Raw genomic sequence first — 18,773 nt, 5'->3', positions numbered from 1 at the left:
TTTGCCTCATATTCAGGTCTGCCTATCTGAAGATGTACTTGAGGCTTTTGTGGTCAGTATAGATATGGCACTTGGTACCCATCAGATGATGTCTCCAGATTTTGAGTGCATGGATGACAGCTGCGAGTTCAAGATCATGGGTAGGGTAGTTCTGTTCATGAACCTTGAGTGCTCGTGATGCATAGGCAATCACTCGGTTGTCCTGCATAAGCACACAACCAAGTCCATTTCCTGAAGTATCACAATAGATGTCGAAGGGTTTTGACACATCTGGTTGAGCTAAAACTGGAGCAGTTGTAAGATGATCTCGGAGAGTGTGAAATGCATCTTCGCATTTTTGATCCCAAGAGAATTTAACACCTTTCTTTAATATTTCGGTCATAGGTTTGGCTATTCTGGAAAAGTCAGGGATGAAACAACGATAATAGCCAGCTAGACCAAGAAAACTACGGATCTGATGGACTGATGTGGGAGGTTTCCAATCCATCACTTCTTGTACTTTACTGGGGTCAACGGATATACCGTCACCGGAGATAGTATGGCCCAGAAATTTTATAGTATCTAACCAGAACTCGCATTTAGATAATTTGGCGTATAAATGGTGGTCTCTTAATCGCTGAAGAATAATATGAAGATGTTTTGCATGATCTTCTGGATTTTTAGAGTAGATCAGAATGTCATCAATAAAAACCACAACAAATTTTTCGAGTTCTTGCATGAAGACAGAATTCATAAGATACATGAAATATGCTGGAGCATTGGTAAGACCAAATGACATGACTAGGTATTCATATAGACCATATCAAGTGGAGAAGGCCATTTTTGGAATGTCGCTTGGCCGGATTTTAATGATGATAGCTGGAACGAAGATCAATTTTTGAGAATACTTTAGCTCCAGCTAGCTGATCGAAAAGAATATCAATGCGGGGTAGGGGATACTTGTTTTTGATAGTCACCGCATTGAGAGGACGATAATCTACACATAGCCTAAGGCTATTGTCTTTCTTTTTCACGAATAAGGCTGGACAACCCCATGGTGATGCACTCGGATGAATGAAACCCTTATCAAGGAGGTCTTGAAGTTGGATTTTTAACTCGGCTAACTCCTTAGGAGGCATACGATAAGATCTTTTAGAGATGGGGGCTGTGCCTAGTTGAAGTTCTATGATAAACTTAATATCTCGATCTGGGGGCATTCCAGGCAAATCGTCTGGAAAGACATCTGGGTATTCACAGACGATAGGATATCCTTTAACTTGATCCCGGTTGCAGCATAGGTGCAAGAGTTAATGTACTCCCGTTGTGGAAGATAGAGAATGGTAGGTTCATACTCAGGTGAATCTATCTCCACAGTTCGGGAAGAGATATCCAATGACACTTGATGCTGGGTCATCCAATTCATACCTAAAAGAACATCCATTCCTTCTAGGTCTAGTAAAAGCAAATCCGTTTTTATCAATTGACTACCCAGCTGAAGTGGTACCTTCCTACAGATTTGATTTGATAAGATTTTTCCACCAGGAGTTGTTATTTTATAATCTCCATTAGTAGGACAAAGCTATGGGTGGCACCAGAGTCAAAAAGAACAATTACTGGGTGATGGTTGATAGAAAAAGTACCCGTCATTATTGGTGTCCCCTCGGGGAGTTCGGAGAGAGTGGTGAGGTTCACCCTTCCCTGGCGGACCTGGACCACTTGCCTCTTGCCCTTGCCCTTATTGGTTGCATTGAATGTTTGCCCTTGGAAAGATTTCCTAGGTTGAGGGCAATCCTTGATAAAGTGGGACGGGCTTCCGCAATTGAAACAACAATAGTTGTTGTTTCCTTGGTTGACTGGCGGAAAACTCGGCCGCAGACCCTGTTGTTGTTGCTGCTGAAATTGTGGTGTCGGTGGTCGATTGAATCGTGTCTGCTGGGGTGGTCTAGCTACCCATCTGCCAGGCATGTTACTTCGAGGCGGTGCTTGGGTAGTAGCGTTTTGAACCAACTGATATCTTGCCGGTTGTGTAGCTGAAGGCCCTATGGGTGTCTTCCTTTTCTTCTCTGCTCTGTGGGATGAGATGCAGTCTTCCTGAGTGATGGTCATATTGACCAGCTCATTGAAATTTTTAGCCTTTACCAAATTCAGTCATTCTTTAAGTATGGTGTTCAGGCCTCGACGAAAATGATCTCGTTTGCGGGCATCATTGTCCGCATGGTATCCCGCGTACTGGCACAAGTGGTTAAAGACTTGTGCGTATTGCAGGACGGTGCGAGTTCCCTGAGTCAAATTCAGAAATTCATTAAGCTTTCGCTCAATGAGTCCTTCGGGGATGTGGTGCGCTCGAAAAGCGGTCCGAAACTCGTCCCAAGTGACGACATGACCGGCAAGCTGCATGGCATGATACTGATCCCACCAGATGCGGGCAGTGCCATGGAGTTGTTGGGCTGCAAAAAGCGCCTTGTTCTCATCTGAACATGGGGCAGACAATAAGGTGAACTTGGATTTGATGCTGCGGAGCCCAGCGTCGGCGTCAAGGGGCTCGTCCGCCTTATGGAATAGTGGAGGCTGGGTGCTGAGGAAGTCTTGATAACTGGCCGATGGAGGTTGATCTCGACCTCGGGACTGATGATGGAATTGCCCCATTTGAGCCTGCACGAGCTGGTTGAGAAGTTCTGTTTGTCGGGCAATGACCTCGGCCAGATTTGGCGGGGCTGGTGGCGGTTGCTGGGAACCACTGGCCTGATCTGCCCGGAAACCTTCCGGGGTTCCGCGAGTAGCTCCAACCATCTGAAATAAAGGAGATATCCATTATCAATCATATCCTTACTCCTACTTTCAGATGATATACAGTTGCCAAAATATAATTCATAAGCTCCATTCAATCAACTCATTTCAGACGCAAGGGATTAAGTAAGATAGTAGAACATGAGGTTTGGATTACTACGCAAACTCTGATGGTCCTTACATCTTACATTAGGGTGCTTTGACTACTACAAACCATTCCATAAGTACACATGCCACATATGATACAACAAGTGGCCCTAGATCTAGGTAGACTACTCACTACCTAAGTCACACTTTTCTACACTATTTATAACTAGGATGTCGCTAACTCGAACGAAACTAATAGTCATCAAAGTTGCCCACGGATGACTGACTGCCCAAAGAAGAATGATGGGGACTAAGAACAGGATCTCCATGCTCAGAATCGAGGTCTGAAACTCCCTCAATTTCCTCTGGATCTTCTTCTTCGGCTTCGGGTGCTGGTACAGCAGGAGGCGCTGGCTACTGTTGGAGTTCATTGATTTGGGCTTGGGCATCATCAACCTCGAGGATGAGGTTGTGGATTTGTTCCTGGAGGAACTCAATGATCATGTTGCGTTGGGTGATCATTGCGTCACTCTCGTTGATTTGATCTTCCCGGTGATGAATAGTCTCCTCTCGGGCAGCAATGATTTCATCTTTCTCAGTCACCAAGGCTTGAAGCTACGCAATCTGGGTGACTTGTCGGTCAGTATTCCTGAAATGACCTTGCGCGATATTGATCAACTGACCCATACCACGACGTAGCAGAAGTTGATAATGATGCTGAACATTCATGAACCGCATAGTACCCTGAAGCGCCTCTTCCGTTGAGCCTTCCAACCTGTGACTTTCAGGGACTACCTTGAGATTCCACTCAGGATCATTGGGATCTGTTGTAGGGAATAGACTGATAGGCTGTCCTACAACTTCCCTTGGATGCTAGTTGCAGAAGAGGTAGATGGCTTCCAGAGCTGCTCCCTCAATCGTATCAACTATACGATAACCTACCACGTCAACTTTGATAGGTTGCCATTGGGAGCGGAAGGGATGTTGAGGAATAGTTATTCTGACTCGACATCGACGAACACCTTCTTCCTGGTATTCCACTGCGTCATACTGTGGGGGCTCAGTATAAAGGAATGAGCTTAGTGATTCCCAGAGAAGACGAGGAAAACCCTCCCAGTGTAAGGCATTAGTGTGGAGATGCCCTGCAGGATCCCAAAAGACGTTGGAAGGGGCTGCCATCTACAACAAGAATGCAAATGGTGAGACTTATTTACCCTGCTGAGAACTCACAAGGTAAATGGAACGAGATAATCAATTCTGATAACAGCAAAGACTAGAAATCAGATGGATGCTTAAGGTACTCAACTTAGAGCTACCACAAAAATCCTATTAACCCATTCTAGAGATAAGCAACACGCTATTCATCCTTAATAGAACCAAACATACATTGCATTCGTTTATTTGATGATGGATTATGCATGCACGTACTATTCTCAAAATAAGTAAATATATAACATAGGAACAAGCTCACCTTGTCTTTAGCATGAATGGTTGTACATAAGCATATCACATACTCATCATCCATGTCTCTCCCCAAATATGTTCTTATTATGTTTGTATCCATACGAGTCATGTCCTCATCAAGAAGGTCTTCATCAACAACTTCCAGGGGGCGATCACCTGTGTAGGTACTCATCACGATCTTGCTCAATGTAAACATGAACGTAACAAGCTCCTACGGTCCTATACACGCTGTTTCTTTGATGTGCGCACTACCATTGCGAATATCTCAGAGGAAGACATCATCGACTGCTTCTACAACGGCATCACCGACCCAGGCATCTACAGAGACTTTGGGCGGAACAGACCGAAAACTGTTGCAGGGCTTCATGACATGATGCACGACTGGTCCGAGCATGAGGAAAAGATGCGGGAGCGGTTCCCGAGGCGCAATGATAGCAACCTGAGGCGTCCAAACGGTAACTGTACCAAGAAGAGCCAGTGGGACTACTCGGGTCCATCCCGAAAGCGCAAGCCAGACAACCTCGTCGTGGCTGTGGATCGTCACTCACGAGGCAGGAAGACAACGACGCAGGAGGAGTTCGAAAAACTCCTGCAGAAGAAATGCCCATGGCATCCAGGTGCTAATCATGTGGCAATTGATTTCTACCACCTCCGGAAGACATTCAGTAATCCTGGTGGCGGCAAGAAGAACAAGCCAGTGGACAAAGAACCCGAAGAGGATGACCAAGGGGACAAATCGCACAACACGAAGTTCCAGGATGCCTCAAAAACCATCAACGTCATCTTCGGGGGGGGGGGGGGGGGGAGGGGGACAGAGACCACTCCTCCTGTCGAGCCAGTGGTACCACGACCACTCTGTTGGTCGGAGGTCCCCATCTCGTTCTCACGCGACGACCAGTGGACAAGCTTCTTGGAGCCCGGCAAATTCCCCCTTGTCCTGGATCCGGTGGTGGCAGAAGTCAAGCTCACCAGAGTGCTCATCGATGGCGGAAGTGGTCTCAACCTCATCTTCGCCAGCACCCTAAGAAAGATGGGCCTGGACTTAATGGACATGCTTGATCCAAGCAAGTCTCCTTTCTACGGCATTGTCCCAGGTAATGCAGCACACCCACTTGGCACAGTGGTTCTTCCAGTCACCTTCGGCACGAGGGAGAACTACCGCACTGAGTTCATCAAATTCGAAGTTGCCAACTTCGAATCTTCTTATCATGCCATACTGGGCAGACCAGCACTGGCCAAATTCTTATCAAGATGCCAGGACGAAGTGGAGTACTCACTCTCCGAGGTGACTTGAAGAAGTCATATGACTGCAACCAGGAGGTGATCCAGTATGTTTGACTACACGTGTGCCAGATGCTTCAGGGGAAGTACTCGCAGCTGCGCAGCAGCTCTCCTAGGCCGAGCTGGAAATACCTATGAGAAAGGCCAGCAAGTCGAGCATCCAGTCGACTGGTGACGTGGCCCTCAAGATGATCCAGCTCCAGGAGGGCGACTCATCCAAGACCGCCGTTATCGGTGCAAGCTTAGATGAGAAATAGGAATTCACGCTCGTCAGTTTCCTTCGGGCTAACTGAGACATATTCGTGTGGAAACCAGCGGATATGCCAGGGGTGCCCAGGGAACTGATCGAGCATAGTCTAAATGTAAACACACAGGCTGTGCCCAAGAAGCAATGCCTTCGAAGGTTTGCTCACGATAAGCATGAGGCAATCAAATGGGAAATAGCTAAACTCCTTGCGGCTGGCTTCATTAAAGAATTAATCCATCCAGAGTGGGTAGCTAATCCCATCCTTGTAAGAAAAAAGAATAATGAATAGAGAATGTGCATTGACTACACCGATCTTAACAAGCATTGCCCAAAGGATCACTTCGGACTACCGTGCATTGATCAAGTTGTTGACTCGACGGCGGGTTGTGTACTCCTCTGCTTCCTTGATTGCTATTCGGGGTATCACCAGATCGCGCTCAAGGAGGAAGAACAAATAAAAACCGCGTTCATCACCCCGTTCGGGACATACGCCTACAAAACTATGTCTTTCGGGTTGAAAAATGCAGGAGCAACCTATCAATGCGCGATTCAGATGTGCTTTGCTGATCAGCTGCATCGGAATGTTGAGGCCTACGTGGATGACGTAGTCATCAAGACCAGGAATCCCGATGACCTAATTACAGACTTGGAAGAGACGTTCAGCGGCTTACGTAGGTTTTGGTGGAAGCTCAACCCAACTAAATGCATTTTCGGAGTACCATAAGGGAAATTGCTCATGTTCATCGTCAGCAACCGGGGAATTGAAGCCAATCGTGTGAATATTACGGCCATCATTGACATGGGGGCTCCAGCCACAATCAAGGATGTGCAGAAGCTAACGGGATGTATGGCAGCCCTGAACAGGTTCATCTCCCAACTTGAGGAGAGAGGACTACCCTTCTTCAAGCTCCTGAAACGCCAAGACAAGTTCCAATGGATGGAGGAGGCCAAGCAGGCCCTGCAAGATCTGAAACAACACCTTCAGTCTCCTCTGGTCCTTACAGCACCACTGCTGGGAGAAGATCTACTACTCTACATTGCGGTGACAACTCATGTTGTCAGCAGTGCCATTGTAGTCGAGCGCAGCGAGGAGGGCCATGCATTGGAGTGAAGAGGCCCGTGTACTTCGTCAGCGAGGTACTCTTCGAATCTAAGGTACGATACCCGGCAGTTCAAAAACTTTTATATGCAATACTGATTACATCAAGGAAGCTGCACCATTAGTTCGATGAGTACAAGATCACTATGATTACGGATTTTTTGTTGGCGGATATTCTTCACAATCAAGATGCCATGTGGTGTATATCAAAGTGGCCGAGTGGCGAGAGAACCAAATTCCAACTCCAGTGGACAAGCCAGAGCATTGGACCATGTACTTCAATGGATCTCTTAAGCTCGATGGTGGCGGCGCTGGAGTCCTATTTATTTCTCCAAGAGGCGAACAACTGAAGTATGTCCTCTAGATCCTTTGGGAGGTATTCAATAATGAAGCCGAGTATGAAGCCTTGTTTCACGGGCTACGTTTGGCAATATCACTAGGCATCAAGCGACTACTTGTATATGGCGATGCACTTCTGGTCGTTCAGCAAGTCAACAAAGAGTGGGACTGCAACAAGGAGACAATGGACGCCTATGTACAAGAAGTGCGTAAGCTGGAGAATAAATTTTCCAGCCTGAAGGTTCATCATGTGATACGGGAGCATAATGTTGGCGCAGATATGCTATCCAAGCTAGGATCCACCCGTGCACAGGTTCCAGCGGGAGTTTTCATCCAGGAGTTGAAACAGCCATCCATCAAGTCCCCACCTCAGGTAACCACCGTTGCTGGCCTTCAACAGCCTGATCGGGAGGTTATGATGCTTCGAGAGGACTGGAGAGAGGCTTATATCAACTTCATCCGGGACCAAAGACTACCAGTGGGGCTGGACGCAAGAAGCGCAGAGGCAGCCCGTGTCATGTGCAGAAGCAAAAGTTTCATCCTAGTTGACAATAAACTCTACCGGCATGGCGCACGATCAGGTGTACTCATGAAGTACGTCACGGGAGAAGACGGCTACGACATACTGTGGGAGATACATGAGGGCGTTTGCGGCAACCACACAGCTTCAAGAATGCTGGTGGGGAAAGCTTACAGAGTTGGTTTCTGGTGGCCCACCGTAGTGTCCGATGCTGAGGACCTCGTGCGGAGATGCCAAAACTGCCAATTCTTTGGCAAGCAATCTCACATCCCAGCTCACAATCTTATCACCATACCGCCATCCTGGCCGTTTGCTTGCTGGAGCCTTGATATGATTGGGCCCTTCACAACGGCGCCAGGTGGTTTCACACATGTATTGGTGGCTATCGACAAGTTTACCAAGTGGATCGAGTACAAGCCGATAGCCAAGCTCACACCAGATAGAGTTGTTGATTTCATCTCCGACATCTTGCATCGCTTCGGCTTCCCGAACACCATCATCACGGACTTGGGATCAAATTTCACGACTAACCAGTTCTGGGAGTACTGTGAAAATGCGTGCATCGAGGTCAAGTACGTCTCCGTTGCACACCCAAGGGCCAATGGTCAAGTCGAGAGGGCGAACGGCATGATAATCGAGGGCCTCAAGAAAAGACTTTATGATGCAAATAGCAAGAAAGGAGGGAAGTGGATACACGAGTTGCCACATGTCATCTGGGGGCTCAAGACTCAGCCGTCCAAAGCCACAGGACAAACACCGTTCTTTCTTGTATACGGCTCTGAAGCAATCTTACCGGCCGACATCATATGAAAATCCCCAAGGGTTGAAATGTACAATGAAGGCAAGGTGGACGAAGCAAGGCAGCTAGAGCTTGACTCTGTCAAAGAGGCTCGCTGCACCACTCTTGTCCAGTCAACACGATACCTGCAGGGGATCCGGCGATATCACGACCGCAATGTGAGAGAACGGTCGTTCAGTATAGGCGATTTGGTCCTACGCCGCATTAAAGACGAGTCTGGCTTACACAAGCTCAACTCGAGATGGGAAGGACCGTTCATCATCAAGCAGATTACAAGACCGGGGTCTTATCGACTACAATACCCCGAGGGCCAAGACGTCCCAAATTCTTGGAACGTTCAGAACTTGCGCAAGTTTTACCCATAAAGACGATGTGCAGGGATAGCTGTTCTCCGAGCGCCTTGATGTTTTTCTTCCGATTCAGTTTGGAGGCTATGTGCCATAGAATTCGGAATGTAAATTTTCTGTTAAAATACGGAGGTTGTAGCCACGTTCATATTTTATATGAATCGACTTCTTGCTGTGGCAGAACCAACCTGAATTATACCGGCTCAAGTACGCGAGTCGACTCCAGAGGGCTCCAACGTGCTTCAATCGGTATAATCCCTTGGCCTGTCGAGTAACGTCCCGATAAACTACCGATACACAGGATCAAATAAGGTTACCTCACACGAAGGTGAGTCCATAGATACAATCACCATCATATTTTACATCACAGGGAATTACATTACAAGAGTTTCCAAAAGTAGTACAAAATTTCAAACTTAGAGAAAACAGTATAAACTGTTGAAGTTTTGGCTTTTGGCAGCGGAAAACATACGCGATGATCTACAGCACGTTGTCAAGACGGATATCATGCTAAGCCCGAGCACGACATCACTCGATATCACCAGAGCTGGCCGAGGACGGATCCCATTCCACGGACCAACCTTCTGAAAGAGCACCGGGCCAAGGCAAGGGAAGAGTAGGGTCTTTAATACATCACCTGCAAAACATAAAAACTAGCAAGGCTGAGTATACTAATACTCAGCAAGGCTTACCCGGGATTGGGTATACTTTAGCCCATAACTAGACTTATGAAGGCTTATAATAGCTCTGGGTTTAGTTTCAGCTGAAAGGCAACTAAGAGTAGATCCGTATTTTCAACTTTTAGCTTTCAAGTTCTATGTAATTATCCAATCTAGATAAGCACTTATAACTAAGCAAGCAAGGTAGAGCTCTTTATCTCAACCATCAGTGTTACTCATCATATAGTTGCTCTTGTTACTCTGTGTGATAAAGGGATTAAGTAGTCTCAATCATCGTGAGAGGCGGACGATTCTGAATCGAATTTAACCTTGCAAGGTAAACCTAACTCACACGCTTGGAATACCAACAGGGCGTTCCGAAGCAACCGTTTGCCTTTCATTCCGACTCGTGGACAGGTCCACCACAAGCGACTGCAGGAACATACGCACATCACTCGTGCAAGACATACGTTTGTAGCGCGACTACAAAACCCGTATTCCTGGTTGCCCTTGCAACACGTATTTCCCCAATCGAATCAAGTAACCAAAAGAACCAAATACATGTGGTGGGAGGTATGTCCACTCCTCGGGCCGATTGGTTACTAGGCTTACCGCTTACCATATTTCGCGGCATGTGGTTAGTACTTTCAAACGCTTAACCCCGATCGGCACACACCGCGACCTTATCAAATTCAACAACACAGACGGGGTATCACCTCAACCATGATACCTTACAAAACTCCCGTCCGTCATCCTTATAGTGATAACAGGAATGTAAACATTATAATTCCTATATCGCGCGAGTGACAGGAAATCACTCGACTTCTACCGGTCCTATTAGCATAGCAGCTAGTCGGATTCAAGTGCTAGTATCCATCACATTGGTTCCTAGGAGAATGCAACTAGGGTTTCAAGCAATTCCTAAGAACTTAATGCATAGAATATGTAAATAGATATAGATTGCAGTGTAAATAAAATAGTGGGTTATGTCCGGGGCTTGCCTTTACTGGTGGGGCTGAAGTCAGAAATGTCAATATCTTCTGAACTTTGGTTCGGGGCTTCAGTTAATCCCTTGGTGACGTTTACTTGATCTTCAGGAACATCCTCCGTAGACTCCGGGGAGATCTCGTACATACCGTTGCCGAAGTAATCGTATCTACATGCAATGCGACATTACATTCAAAACGTGCATGTGAAACTATCTTACTTTACAATACAATTGCAATTCAACACTCATATAACACATAATTCACATTACACCCTGTCACACCCGATTTATAAGAACATAAATCGTGCAATCATATATGCGCCAGGATCTAGTCACGCATATATATACAACAGATTATCAAGATATCACAACACATGTCACGAATTAAAGCGTATAATATTATAAAATGAATATCTTTATTACAACCGAATCAAGAATCGGTTCAAGAGTTGCGGAAGCGTAAAATGAATACATGAAGAGCTGGGCGCCACAGGGACGTCGACTGGGAGACAAAGGCCTAGAAGTCGTCGAAGCCACTGACGTAGTCCTCCACGTTGCCGGGCACTGAGCAGCAGCCAAAGATATCCGAAGTAGAACAGAAAAGTAGAGAGGCAAGTGTGAGTACAAACTTGTACTCAACAAGTATAACACAAACTATGAGGCTCTAGGCTGGCTGACTCACTGCATTAGCTTTTAGTCTTGACATTTTTTATTAAAACTATTTACTATAACTGGATGAATTACCATAACCCAAGTTGCATAAGAAATTAATCAGTATTAATTAAGAACTACTGAGAACCATCCAAACCACAACCACCCGGGGAATCTCCCTAATCAAAGGTTGATAACCCCACTAATCAAAAGGAGGATCTGGGCCGCTCATGACTGTGAGCACAGCTGATATATCAGTTTTACACTCTCGAGAGGTTGCACAACTTTACCCACAAGTCGTGAGCTACGCTAGTTGTTCATCACACTACCTTAGGTGAGATGGCTAGCAAGCACACTACGAGAGCGTTACAAAGGATCACGTTGGTAAGGTGTAACCGCTAAGGTTTCTGGATCAGCGACGATGGGGCCCACCTCCGGGGGTACAAGACACACAGCACAGACCAAGCCGGAGGAGCAGGGACCATTGAAGCTTACCACCCCTCTTGCCCACGCAGGTAAGTTACTCCCGAACCAACATGACCTAATTAGTAAGTCAAGACCGTCCCATTCCAGTCTTGTGGTTGCGCGGTTGTCCCAGGTTGTCGCTCTATGAACCGGTCCTTAGGGAGAGTGGCCAACCAAGCACTAAGCACCGTGCTGGCACCCTAAACCATGTTTCTACAAAAACATATTTTACGGAGACGTGAGCCGCTCAAGCACACAGCACAGAGGGTCACTCTCAGGATTCAGTTGCATAAGACCATTAATCAAATTAATTAAAAAGGACCAAGTGTGTTATAGCGCAACAACCTAGCACAACTAACCAAAATGCAACCCAAAGGGTATATATATATAGGATATAAAGTGGCTAGGAAATCCTTATAGGCATACAGTATTAAAATGCAGTATGAAATTGTATTTAAAAGTGATAGGATGTTCATGTTATACTTGCCTCCCTCGTACTCTCCCGGCTGCTGTTGGAACTACTCGGAAGATGGCTGCTCCTGGTACTGCTCCGGTGGCTCGACGTCTACTCACGATCGTAACAGCAATACATGGGCCACACATGCACACACATGCAAACAATTGCAAAATATAAGAAACAGTACACCAATACAATAGAACAGCACATAAAACTGGCCTAGAACTATTCTACGCGTTATAATGATCGCGTGGATATAAAGAACACCTAAAACAGAGCTAAGACGCGAAAACTACGCTTGAAACAAGATCCAGGGACCTATTTGCGAGAAAAACAAAACTAGAGATGGACGGCGGGTTAATTCCCCAAAAGGGCAGGGGCTCTTTAACAAAACTGCCACGGCTGAGGGGGTACGCGGCTTCTAATCTGGGCGGTTGGATCTAAATCGAACGGTTCAGACGCACTCCAGTTCGGACGGTCCGATCTGAACAGCACGGTTCGGACTGGTCCGATCCGACGGAACGCGGCCGGCGGCGGGGGGGTCGCCAGAGATGATTCACGACGAGGTCAAGCCCAGGAGACTCAGCACGACACGGGGAACCTAGCTGGGCACTTGCAAAGGTGGATTCGAGCTCGGTTAGGGTGGAACGTCGGCGAAGGCGGCTCGGGACGGCGGACAACGCCGGCGAGCGGTGTTCCGGGCACTCCGGGTAGCTAAAGGCTACGACATCTAGTGCAAAAGGACCAGGGAGAGGGGGCGAAGCTCACCGAGGGGCTGTGGAGGCCGGAGATGCGACGGAGGGAGGAAGACGACGACGGCCGGCGGCGGTAGGGCTCGGGCTCTCGCGGAGGGAGACGATGCCGGGGTGCTCCAGGCTCCTGGACCCCACGGATCGACGCGTGGTGCTCCTGCGAAGCCGGTGGAGGGGTCAGCGGGACCGGGGTGGCACCGGCGGCGAGCAATTGCCACGGCGACGAACTTACCCGAGACAGCGCTCGAGCTAAATTCCGGCGTGCCCGTGGGTGGAGGTCGAGGGCAGAAGCTTCGGGAAGCTTCCTGGCGGCGAGGCGGAGATGCCGCGGGCCTTGGCCGGGGCTGGGGCACGGCGGAGCAACGGATCCTCGGCGGAGCAGGGCGCCGAGCGGCGGGGCAGCGGGCGGCGGCGCTGGGATGACTAGGGTTAGGGTTCTGGGTACTAGGGCGCAGGGGCTGCTCTTTGTAGGGCGGCGGAGCCACACTGGCGTGCGGGCCCGGGGAGAGAGGGTCGCCGACGATCTCGCGGGGCCGTTGCGCACCGGGGAAGTAGGAGGGGAGGGGGAAGAAGACGGGGGCTGCCAGGTGGGGTTGAGCTGGGGAAGTGACTGAGAAAGAAGGAATGACTGAGAATGGAAGGAATGACTGAGAATAGACGGAATGACTGAGAATGGAAGGAATGACTGAGAATAGAGAGGCTGCGGGAGTGACTGAGAAAAGAGAGAATGACTGACTCACTTTCCTGTTTCCACTCAAATCTATTGGAATTCAGTTCGAATTTGAATTCAACTTCTATGCACTCAACCAAATAAAACTTATGCACCAGCATGAATGCACAAACATGTTGACCTTTTAATAAATTTTATTTTCCCATATTATAAATTACTTTTAAATGCAAGATAAATTAGAAAAACCTTGGAAATTTTATTTGAGCCAAAATAAATTCCTTAAAATTTGGGAAAATTACATTAGGATGTTACAAACCTACCCCCCTTACAGGAATCTCATCCCGAGATTCGGATAGGCTAGCTAGCAAAGAGATCGGGATATGCCTTCTGTAGCTCATCTTCTCGCTCCCAAGTAGCTTCGTCCTCTATGTGATGACTCCACTGAACACGGCACATCTTGATTTTCTTATTTCTGGTAACTCTCTCGGATGTCTCCAGAATCTTCACTGGATGCTCGATGTAGGTCAGATCCTCCTGCACATCTAACCCTTCTATCGGTGCTTGCTCCTCTGGCACCCTCAAGCACTTCTTAGGGCCCCTTTGGTAGGGCTCCCAGCTCCGGATTCTCCACGAGAATCCGAGGAGCCCTACCAAACAGGTGTTTTCCGGAATGGATTCTGGCCAGGATCACCGATTCGGATTCCTCATTTTACGAAAGGATCGGAGAATCCAAAAAAACTGGCTCCTCGCGCGGCCTAAACAGATTCTCAACCAACCAAGGATGGACCTCCCCACCAAGTTCGGGCGAATTTACCCGCAAATGCCACTGGACAAAACTCCCGTGCCCCCCTTCTCTCCCCTCACGGACACCCTCCCAGGCTCGACACAGAACCCATCGAGCTCTCACGCGCAAGACATGGAGCTCCCGGCCTAGGGTTAGCTCTGCAGCCCGCCCCCACGTCCGCCGTCCGCCGTCCGGTCGTCCAGGCTGCAGTTCTCCGTCGCCGGCGACATCCCTGCGCCCCCGTTTTGCTGCCTCCAGGTACGCCCCCGCCCCCCTGCTGTTCGCCCGCCATGGAGAGCCGAGCAGAGGCGCCCCTTGCTCAAGACGCCTCTTTTTGCTGCCAAATCGCTTCCTTGGGTCGTCAATCGGTCGCCTGTTCAGTGAATCGAGTTCTTGTGCTATATCCGTGGAGATTGTGGTCTTCCCTGGCCGCCCCTTTATCCTCAAGTTGAGGCCGCGCTGCTTGGCCGTGTAGTCCGCGCCGGCTAGTTCTGCTTCCTCCCGTGCGCTCTGCCTCCAGATCCCGGCCACGTACGTCCTCCTCACTCTGACATGTGGTGATTTTGACATCTGTAGGTGGAACGGCCTCCCTGCTTGCTACGTGCTGCCTAGCATTCAGAAGGCTTGTGCTTGGTTATTTCTGCACCACCATTTGCCGGACTGAACAAGGTTTGTGTCACACTCTTCAATTTTTTGGACTGCTCCTGTTCACAACATGCTAGTAGTCAATACGTGTAAAAATTGTTGTCCTCCTCACTCTGTAAAAAAATTTTAGTTGGTCTGTACAAAATGTGTGATCACTGCTTGTTACTTCTACGTTTCACAACAATGTATGTATATCATGTATGCTCTGTGGACTATTTTGTGGACAGCAAGATGTCTGACAACGCAGATTGGAATGACGAGAACACTAGACTTGTGTGTGAATTATTTGCTGAACAAGTGACGGCACACAATCGCAGTGGCACTCATCTTAACAAGAGTGGCTACAAGAATGTGATGGAAAAATTTAAGGACAAAACCGGGTTGGATTATTCTAGACGGCAGTTCAAAAATAAGTGGGACAAGATGAGGAGAGAGTATGCTAATTGGAAAAGATTGGTTAAGGAAACCGGATTAGGATGGGACAATGAGAAAAAAACCTACACAGCACCAGACAGTAGGTGGAAGCAGCTGAATAAGGTAGTCTTTATGAGTTCATTGTTTCTTTTTTGCATATCTCTCAAGCATCCTAAATTTTTAAAACTTGTTTCTATATATTTGCAGGATTACCCAGGAATTAACAAGTTCAAAGATGGACCTCTTCAGTTCGAAGAATTGAAGACTATTATGTTTGAAGATATTCGGAACTCGGGAGACGACCATTGGGCTCCATCAAGTGGTGCTGCACCGGCTAGTCAACAGGATGCTAAACCTGATGAAGCGGATGATAGGGATGAAGATTGTGATGATAATGAAGCAAGTGATGACTGTGATGAGTACTCCCCTGAACCTTCAAGGGGAAAGCGTCCTGCTCCTGCTAACCGGAAAGACAAGGGTAAAAAACCAAAGACTTCAGGAGGGCATTGGGTACAAAAAGAATTGAGCAAGCTTGTTTCTTTGAGTGCGAGGAGCACTGCATCATGTGAGTCCTTGGCAAAGAAGGATGAAAGTTCTGGTTGTTCAATCAAAGATGTTATGGCTTTGGTGAGGGAGTGTGGAGCTGTTCCTGGGACCAAAGAACATTTCATAGCTTCTCAAGTGTTTGTCAAGCGGGCTGAAAGGGAGATGTTTCTGACATTGGAGACGCCGGAAGAACGATTCCAATGGCTTTCCATGAAGCATATGTGGATGACTAGGAATGATTCATCCATGTAGTGTGAGAGCATGCACTTTGCATATTCCTCTGTACCTTTGCCAATTTTCCGGTGTGGTTGTACCATTTTCACATGAACACATGACTTGTTTTCTACCAATTTCCTGGTGTGATTGTACCATTTTCATATGAACACATGACTTGTTTTCTACCAATTTCCTGGTGTACTTTTGTTTCATTAATGGTTATTCATGTTGTAGTAAAATCATGATTATCTTATTTCTTTTGTGTATCTAATGTACAGATGTCTTCTCCTGAGAGTGAAAGAGACTCAAGTGACTCGGAAGATTATGATTTGAGAGTCGTGGAGGCAATAAGAGAGAACCAAAACACTATCCATGTTGCTGCATCATTTTTATCTTGGTACTATGCATCTTATATTGACAAAAAAGAGCGTAAAACTCCAACATATTCTGGGTTGGCTTGGGTGATGGATGCTCTGAATGATCCAGAGGAATGTTATGACATTTTCAGAATGATGCCACGGTTATTCTACAAGTTGCATGATGAATTGGTTAGTGATTTTGGCTTGACTTCCTCTATTCATATGTCATCTATAGAATCTCTTGGCTTGTTCCTTGTGATTTGTGCTCATGGTTGGTCCAACACTGGTGTCAAGAAAGATTTCAAACATTCTCGTGAGACTATTAGTCGCAAATTTACGGAGGTGTTGAATTGCATGGTGGCAATGTCTAAGAAGTATATACAACCTAAGGATCCTAATTTTCGAACAGTTCATAGTAGAATTACCAATGATCAAAGAATGTGGCCTCACTTCAAAGATTGCATTGGAGCAATCGATGGCACTCATATATCTGCCACACCACCTAAGAAAGACTTTATTAGATATATGGGAAGATCTGGAAAGACCACTCAAAATGTGATGGGAGTTGTTGATTTCGACATGCGTTTCATATATGCATCGATTGGTCAACCTGGTTCTATGCATGATACTACAGTGTTATACCATGCAATTGAAAATGATGCAGATATCTTCCCACATCCTCCTTTAGGTACGCTTCAACGGTCTAGTGTGTTACATATTATTTTAACGATTATTTGTTGTTTTAACACTCAATTTTTATCGTCTATGACATAGGGAAGTATTATGTTGTCGACGCCGGTTACCCAAATAGAGATGGTTATTTAGCTCCATACAAAGGCCAGAGATATCATGTTCCAGAATGGAGGAACGGGGCTCCACCCAATGGAGAGCAAGAGAGGTTCAACCACTTGCATTCAAGTCTTCGTAATGTTGTGGAGCGCACCTTTGGTGTATGGAAGATGAAATGGAGAATTCTTTTGAAGATGCCGACATATCCACTAGATAAACAAATGATGATTATAGCTGCTACAATGTGTCTCCACAACTTCATTCGTGAGAATGATGAATTTGATGAGGAATTCCAAAGGTGTGATCGAGATCCTGATTATGTGCCTACAATTCCTACCCGCTATAGGAGACATATGCCTCAAAATGCATCAGACACATCCACCACAGCATCTAGTAGTAGAAACATGAATATGTTTCGTGACGATCTAGCTAAGGCAATATGGGAGGGAAGGTGAATGGTCTCGTATTGTAGTCATGACTTGTGTATTTTGGAGAGCTCTGCTTTGCATTGTATTTTGGATTATTGTATCTCAATGGTATTTTGGATGATTCTATTTTAATTGTGTTTTGGATGACTCTAAGTTCTTAATTATATTATTTTATTCCTAAATTTATATTATCTAAGTTCTTTATGTAATAGTTGCGAATAGTAGATATAACAAAAGGTAATATAAACATTCTCATCAAATCAGTACAAGAATCTGTTCGCCAGCCAAACGTTTTTTCACAGTGATTCTGATTCTTCAGGAGAATCAGGAGAATCAGCTCCTCATGAGGATCAGGATCCGAATCCGGAGAATCAGAATCTGGAGCCCTACCAAAGGGGCCCTTAAGCTGAGACACGTGGAACACATCGTGCACTCCTGAGAGATTGAGAGGCAACTTCAAACGATATGCCACCTCACCTTTCCGTTCCAGCACCTTGAACGGGCCAATGTATCGAGGGGCTAGCTTCCCTCTCACATTAAACCTGCGGATTCCTCTCATCGGCGAGACCTTCAGGTACACATAGTCACCCACTACAAAGGTCAGATCTCGACGACGCACATCCGCATAGCTCTTCTGACGAGTCTGGGCGACCCTCAGGTTCTCTCGCACCCGCTGTACCAGCTGTTCTGCCTCTTCAACAATATCCGGACCGAATACCTGCCTCTCGCCAATCTGATCCCAATACAGCGGAGTCCTGCATTTCCGACCATACAGGGCCTCGAACGGGGATTTCTTCAGACTGGCCTGATAGCTGTTGTTATACGAAAACTCTGCGTACGGCAGGCATTTATCCCAGCCGGTACCATACTGAATAGCATAGGCCCGAAGCATATCCTCCAACACTTGGTTGGTTCTCTCTGTCTGCCCATCTGTCTGAGGATGATAAGCGGTACTGAAGCGCAGCTTCGTATCCAACGAATCTGCAACTGCTCCCAGAACC

General features: G+C 46.9%; 1 protein-coding gene across 3 annotated transcripts; it reads left to right on the top strand.

Moving 5' to 3' along the window:
• The first annotated feature begins 14,441 nt into the window (after positions 1-14,441).
• LOC112883934 (L10-interacting MYB domain-containing protein-like) lies at positions 14,442-17,912 on the top strand. 3 transcript variants are annotated; one of them, XM_025949203.1, is made up of 4 exons: positions 14,442-14,633; positions 14,952-15,044; positions 16,475-17,243; positions 17,330-17,912. In XM_025949203.1, the coding sequence occupies exons 3-4, from the start codon at positions 16,475-16,477 to the stop codon at positions 17,797-17,799; spliced, it is 1,239 nt and encodes a 412-aa protein (XP_025804988.1). In that variant the 5' UTR covers positions 14,442-14,633; positions 14,952-15,044; the 3' UTR covers positions 17,800-17,912. The 3 variants fall into 3 exon arrangements, with proteins under 3 accessions (XP_025804988.1, XP_025804990.1, XP_025804989.1); XM_025949205.1 differs by lacking the exons at positions 16,475-17,243; positions 17,330-17,912 and adding exons at positions 15,268-15,557; positions 15,642-16,357; XM_025949204.1 differs by lacking the exons at positions 16,475-17,243; positions 17,330-17,912 and adding exons at positions 15,248-15,557; positions 15,642-16,357.
• Positions 17,913-18,773: the final 861 nt, after the last annotated feature.

The sequence above is a fragment of the Panicum hallii genome, chromosome 3 (assembly GCF_002211085.1).
Source record: "Panicum hallii strain FIL2 chromosome 3, PHallii_v3.1, whole genome shotgun sequence".
Lineage (NCBI taxonomy): Eukaryota > Viridiplantae > Streptophyta > Magnoliopsida > Poales > Poaceae > Panicum > Panicum hallii.
Note: the sequence above shows the minus strand (reverse complement) of the source record. Positions and strands in the feature narration are given on the sequence as shown.